This window comes from Theropithecus gelada, chromosome 9 (genome assembly GCF_003255815.1).
Source record: "Theropithecus gelada isolate Dixy chromosome 9, Tgel_1.0, whole genome shotgun sequence".
In the NCBI taxonomy this organism is placed as follows: Eukaryota; Metazoa; Chordata; class Mammalia; order Primates; family Cercopithecidae; genus Theropithecus; species Theropithecus gelada.
Genome location: NC_037677.1, coordinates 17,677,004 through 17,683,764, shown reverse-complemented (window position 1 = coordinate 17,683,764; position 6,761 = coordinate 17,677,004). Strand labels below are relative to the sequence as shown.

General features: G+C 46.8%; 1 protein-coding gene across 2 annotated transcripts; it reads right to left on the bottom strand.

Annotated features, from left to right (window-relative positions):
* Positions 1-666: 666 nt before the first annotated feature.
* Positions 667-2,279, bottom strand: LOC112631442 (baculoviral IAP repeat-containing protein 5-like). 2 transcript variants are annotated; one of them, XM_025396596.1, is made up of 2 exons: positions 2,020-2,260; positions 1,146-1,901 (listed from the first exon to the last, which is right to left on the bottom strand). In XM_025396596.1, the coding sequence occupies exons 1-2, from the start codon at positions 2,237-2,239 to the stop codon at positions 1,681-1,683; spliced, it is 441 nt and encodes a 146-aa protein (XP_025252381.1). In that variant the 5' UTR covers positions 2,240-2,260; the 3' UTR covers positions 1,146-1,680. The 2 variants fall into 2 exon arrangements, with proteins under 2 accessions (XP_025252382.1, XP_025252381.1); XM_025396597.1 differs by having other exon boundaries at positions 667-2,279.
* Between the last annotated feature and the right edge of the window lie 4,482 nt (positions 2,280-6,761).

The window sequence follows — 6,761 nt, the reverse complement described above, 5'->3', positions numbered from 1 at the left end:
GTCCACCAACAGGCTTTGTGTGAGCAACAAGGCTGTTTATTTCACCTGGGTGCAGGCAGGCTGAGTCCAAAAAAGGAGTCAGCAAAGGGTGGTGGGATTATCATTAGTTCTTACAGGTTTGGGATAGGCTTACAAAGTACCTTCTCAAGGGTGGGGGGCGGGGCGAGAATATTACAAAGTACCTTCTTAAGGGCAGGGGAGAATATATGTATCAGTTAGGGTGGGGCAGGAACAAATCACAGCGGTGGAATGTCATCAGTTAAGAGTATTTTCACTTCTTTTGTGGATCTTCAGTTGCTTCAGGCCATCTGGATGTATACGTGCAGGTCACAGGGGATATGATGGCTTAGCTTGGGCTCAGAGATCTGACATTCCTGTCTTCATATAGTAATAAGAAAAACAAAATAAAATAGTGGTGAAGTGTTGGGGCGGTGAAAATTTTGGGGGGTGGTATGGAGAGATAATGGGTGATGTTTCTCAGGGCTGCTTCGAGTGGGATTAAGGGCAATGTGGGAACCCAGAGTGGGAGAGATTAAACTGAAGAAAGATTTTGGGGTAAGGGGTGATATTGTGGGGTTGTTAGAAGGAGCATTTGTCATATAGAATGATTGGTGATGGCCTGGGATGCAGTTTTTTTGTTTGTTTGTTTCTTTTTGTTTGTTTGTTTGTTTGAAATGACAGGCTTTTTATTTCTCAGGAACGGCTGAGATGACCTCTAGAGGTTTCCAACAAAGCTGTAACAATCCACCCGGCAGCTCTGTGACAGGGAGGAGGGCGAATCCAATCCATCATCTTACACCAGACTTCAGCCCTGCGGGAGCTGCTGCCGCCAAAGAAAGCCAGGACCTGGGCGGACTGCATCCCTCCCCCGTGTGAAGAACGTGACAGATGTGAAGGTTGGGCTGACAGACACACGGCCTGCAGCAGCCCAGCCAGTCCCACACAGCATCCAGCCAAGTCATTTAAAAAGGATTCAGGCCACTGTCTTTTTCTCAGGGAGGAGCAGCCAGCATGTGCCCCGCAGCTCACTGGGCCTGTCTAATCACACAGCAGTGGCAAAAGGAGTATCTGCCAGATGCTTCCTATCACTCTATTCTGTCTCCACGTCCACCTGAAGTTCACCCCGTTTCCCCAATGACTTAGAATGGCTTTGTGCTTAGTTTTAATTGTAGTTTGTGCTATTCTGTGAATTAACAATTCAAACAAAATAAGAAAGACACGTTGTGAAACAGTAGAGGAGCCAGAGACTCTGTCTCCATTCCCCTCCTCATCACACACAAGTCATGCATCTACCAAAAAAAAAAAAAAAAAAAAAAAAAAAAGTGGCCTCTGAGGCAGCACAGGTGTGACAGATGAGGAACCTGCAGCTCAGATTCAACAGGCACCTGCCAAGTCCACACTCAGGACTGTGTGACAGCCTCAACAATATGAGGTCCAGATACATTCACTGTGGAAGGCTCTGCCCACGCCAACAAAGCCGTCAGCTCTAGCAAAAGGGACACCACCTTCTTCCTCCACCACTTCTCACCTGGTAAGTCCGGGAATCAGGAAGACAAAAATGAGCCAAAAAAAAAAAAAAGAGAGAGAGAGAGGCAGTCACTGTTATCAGTGGTACCCACTGCACAGGTAGAGGCACCTCTGGTGCCACTTTCGAGACAAAACAAGATACAGCTGAAATATCTAATTGGAAAATATTGATCTCCTTTCCCAAGGCATTGCTAAGGGTCCCACAGGAAGGCTGGTGGCACCAGGGAATAAACCCTGGAAGTGGTGCAACCACTCTGGGACCAGGCAGCTCCAGCCAGAGGCCTCAGTCCATGGCAGCCAGCTGCTCGATGGCACAGCGCACTTTCTTTGCAGTTTCCTCAAATTCTTTCTTCTTATGGTTGGTTTCCTTTGCAGTTTTGTTCTTGGCTTTTTCTCTGTCCAGTTTCAAAAATTCACCGAGGGTTAATTCTTCAAACTGCTTCTTGACAGAAAGGAAAGCGCAATCGGATGAATGCTTTTTATGTTCCTCTATGGGGTCATCATCTGGCTCCCAGCCTTCCAGCTCCTTGAAGAAGAAGAAACACTGGGCCAAGTCTGGCTTGTTCTCAGTGGGGCAGTGGATGAAGCCAGCCTCGGCCATCCGCTCCAGGGTGCAGGCGCAGCCCTCCAAGAAGGGCCAGTTCTTGAATGTAGAGATGCGGTGGTCCTTGAGAAAGGGCTGCCAGGCAGGGGGCAATGTCGGGGAACCCATGCCGCTGCCGCCACCTCTGCCAACGGGTCCCACGATTCAAATCTGGGATGCAGTTTTTTATGAATTGAGAAACCAAAAGGAAGACACAAAGTCCGAATAAGAGAAGGAGAAAAACAGGTATTAAAGGACTAAGAATTGGGAGGACCCAGGACATCCAATTAGAGAGTGCCCAAGGGGGTTCAGCATAATTATTTGCTTGGTTGGTGAGTTTTGGGGCTCTATCCTTGAGTTTTTTATGTTGTCATATACCAGGCCAGATTGATTTAGGTGAAAACAACACTCTTCATTTAAAAATATACAGAGTTGGCCAGGCGTGGTGGCTCACGCCTGTAATCCTAGTACTTTGGGAGGCCGAGACGGGCGGATCAGGAGGTCAGGAGATGGAGACCATCCTGGCTAACATGGTGAAACCCCGTCTCTACTAAAAATACATAAAATTAGCCGGGTGTGGTGGCAGGCGCCTGTAGTCCCAGCTGCTCGGGAGGCTGAGGCAGGAGAATGGCGTGAACCTGGGAGGCAGAGCTTGCAGTGAGCCGAGATCGCGCCACTGTATTCTAGCCTGGGTGACAGAGCGAGACTCTGTTTCAAAATATATATATATATATATATATATATATATATATATATATATACACACACACACACACACACACACACACACACACACACAGGGTCCTCCTTTTTCAGCAGTGTGTTGAGGCCTCAGGGATTTTGGAGGAAATAGAAATGCAAAGCCAGCAATTGTTTGTTAAAGAAAGATTAGAAATGGCTAGGAAGAGTGAGTGAGATTGATAGTGTGGTGGAGATAGCTGGGGAGAGGTAGAGGGTGGCATAAGAACAGGAACGAGAATAAGAATGAGTATAAAAGTGAAGAATAGGACTTCATCAGGGAGAGAGTGTTGGAGTGTGTCCTGTCAGCAAAGATCATCTATCCACTCCAAGAGGGAGTCAAGAGTGGAGGATTGGGGATAGATATTCACAATGGAAAGGAAATGAGAGGTTTTAAGAGGGAGGCTAACAGCTTGTAACCTACATGGAAGAGGTTATGAAATGACGACAGAATAGAATGGGCCTGTGAGGATGTAAGCAGATTTTTCCCTTGGTCCAAGAACAATTTGCCTTGTGTGGGAAGAGATTGATAGGTGGAAACTCCAGTAGGAGAGTAAATAGCAGTGACCAATGAGAAGAAGAAAAACTGTCATGAGGGACAGAAGTTGGAACACTAGCTGCTTCTTTAGCTACCTTATCAGCATAAGTGTTGCCCTGAGCAATGGGATCTGATGCCTTTTGATGGCCCTTGCAGTGAATGACTCCAGCTTCCTTTGGAAGTAAAGCAATTTTAAGAAGAGTTTTTATTAAAGAGGCATAAATAACCCTACAACTTAAAGTATAATAATAATAAATAAATTTAAAAAAAAAAGAGGCATAAATGATGGAGGACCCTAGCATAGTAAGGAAATTTATTTCTGCCCATATAACAGCATGGTGGTGCAGGATATGGAAGGCATATTTAGAGTTAGTATAAATATTGATGCATAGTCCCTTTGCAAGAGTGAGGGCCCGAGTTAAGGCAATGAGTTTGACTTGCTGAGAGGTAGTGGAGGGGGCAGTAGCCTCAATGATAGATGTGGAAGATACTATAGCATAGCGTGCCTTTGCTGGTGAGTGGCAATTAGGCCTGGTGGAACTGCCATCAATAAACCAAGTGTGATCAGGGTGAGGAACAGGAAAGAAGGAAATATGGGGAAATGGAGGATGATGAATCAGAGAGATACAGTCATGGGGGTCAGGTGTGGTACCCAGAATAATGTGGGAGGCCAGATTGAAGTCTGGGCCAGGAACAATGGTAATTGTGGGAGACTCAACAAAGACTGAGTATAGCTGAAGGAGCTGCGGGGGCAGAAAGTATATGCGTCAAGTGTGAGGAGGAAAATAGATTTTGAAAGTTATGGGAACTGTAGAGAGTAAGTGGAGCATAGCTTGTGATTTTGAGGGCCTCTGGAAGTATTAAGGCAGCGGCAGCCACCGCACACAGACATGAGGGCTAGGCTAAAACAGTAAGGTCAAGTTGTTTTGACAGAAAGGCTACAGCACGCAGTCCTGGCTCTTGTGTAAGAATTCTGACCGCACAGCCCTGTACTTCGGCTGTGTGTAATGAAAAGGGTTGGGATGAGTTAGGGAGAGCTAGTGCGGGAGCAGCTTTTAGGGCTGTGTTTTAAGGAATGGAAAGGGGAGTAAGGAAAGGATTTAGGATTTATGGGGTCAGCTAGGTTTATCTAGAACAGAATGGGTTGTGGAGGGAGGTATTAAGGATAGGAGAGTATATGGGTTTGGCACCATGGGGTGGATAGGCCAGACAATTTGGTTGATAAGGCACAGATCCTGAACTAACCTGTAAGACTTGTCTGGTTTTTTGACAGGTAAAATGGAATTGTGAGGAGAGTGTATAGGCTTTAAAAGGCCATACTGTAACAGGTGAGTGATAACAGGCTTTAATCCTTTTAAAGCGTGCTATAGGATGGGATATTGGCATTGAGCGGGGTAAGGGTGACTAGGTTTTAACGGGATGGTAAGGGATGCATGATCAGTCACTAAGGAGGGAGTAGAGGTGTCCTATACTTGTGGATTAAGGTGGGGAGATACAAGGAGAGGATGTGAAGGAGGCTTTGAACTGGGGGAAAAGGTGGCAATGAGGTGTGGCTGTAGCCCAGGAATAATCAGGGAAGCAGATAATTTGGTTAAAATGTCTCAGCCTAATAAGGGAACTGGGCAGGTGGGGATAACTAAAAAAGAGTGCATAAAAGAATGTTGTCCAAGTTGGCACCAGAGTTGGGAAATTTTAAGGGGTTTTGAAGCTTGGCCATCAATACTCACAACAGTTATGGAGGCAAGGGAAACAAGCCCTTGAAAAGAAGGTAATGTGGAGTGGGTAGCCTCCATATTGATTAAGAAGGGGATGGACTTACCCTCCACTGTAAGAGTTACCCAAAGTGTCTGTGATGGTCCAAGAAGCTTCCTAGGCGATGGGGCAGCATCAGTCTTCAGCTGCTAAGTCGAGAAGATCTGGGAAGGAGTCAGTCAGAGAGCCCTGGGCCAGAGCTCCAGGGGCTCTGGGAGTGGCTGCCGGGTTGGACAGTCTGATTTCCAGTGGGGTTCCACACAGATGGGACATGGCTTAGGAGGAATCCCAGGCTGTGGGCATTCCTTGGCCTAGTGGCCAGATTTCCAGCACTTGAAGCAAAATCCTTGGGGAGGCGGTCCTGGAGGAATGCCTGGCCTCTGCGGTTCAGACATTTTGAGGTTCTTGTGTGCTGGAGATGTGGCTGGGGTTTCTCTCACAGTGGAGGCAAGTTAATTGCAACTCAGAAATATGTTGCTACTTGACTGCCTCTTCTCTATTATTGTACACCTTGAAGGCGAGCTTAATTAGGTCCTGTTGTGGGGCCAGAATCTAATTTTTGGCACTTTTTCTAATGTTGGGAGCGGATTGGGTAATAAAATGCATATTGAGAATAAGATGGCCTTCCTGTGGGGTCTAGGACAGTAAAGTGTCTAAGGGTTGTTGCCAAACGGGCCATGAACTGGGCTGGGTTTTTATATTTGATGAAAAACAGCCTAAATGCTAACTGATTTGGGAGAGGTCAGATAAAGAAAAAAGGAGCATCAACCTTGACTATGCCTTTAGCTCCAGCCACCTCTTTAAGAGGAAATTGTTGGGCAGGTGGGGGAGGGCTAGTCACGGAACAAAACTGTAAGCCAGACCAGGTGTTAGGAGGGGAGGTGACAGAAGGATTACAGGGTGGGGGAGCAAAGGCTGAGGAAGAATTGGGACCTGGCTTGGCCTGGCAAGGAGCAGCCTGGGGAGAAGGGGAGAGGTCAGATGATTCCGTAGAAAAGAAGGATTCAAAGGACTCAGAGCTTGGGGTGGAAACTGAAGGAACAGACAGGAGAGAAAGAAGAAAGATTTGGGACGAGTTGCATTGGGAGCAGAGACTAGGGAGGGACCGATGTGTAAAAGAATGCCTAGACGTCAGACACCTCAGACCATTTGCCCATTTTTCAACAAACATTATCTAGATCTTGTAGGATAGACAAATCGAAAGTGCCATTCTCTGGCCACTTAGAACTACTGTCGAGTTTGTACTGGGGCCAAGCAGTATTGCAGAAGAAAATAAGGCGTTTAAGTTCTAGGTCAGGTGTGAGTTGAAGAGATTTTAAGTTCTTGAGAACACAGGCTAAAGGAGAAGAAGGGGGAATGGTGGGCGGTAGGTTGCCCATAGTGAAGGAGGTAAGTTTAAAGAGAAAGGTAGAGACACGGAGAAGAGGGTGGGTGAGCAGCCCTGGGCTGCAATGTGGGTGAGCAGCCAAAGCAGGCATCCCCACAATTGACTTGCTGCTACCAAGGGAATGTGGGTGAATGATCGAGGCAGATGACCCCATGGTGATCAGACACCAATGAAATGTGGGTGAATAATCAGGCAGACATCCCCGCAGTGATTAAACACCAAAGGAAGACTGTCTT

Coding starts and splice junctions, on each gene's coding strand:
- LOC112631442 (XM_025396596.1), bottom strand. CDS start 2,239: ATGGGTTCCCCGACATTGCCCCCTGCCTGGCAGCCCTTTCTCAAGGAC. Junction 1,902..2,019: donor GGAGCCAGATGATGACCCCA/TAGAGGAACATA, acceptor CAAGAACAAAAC/TGCAAAGGAAACCAACCATA.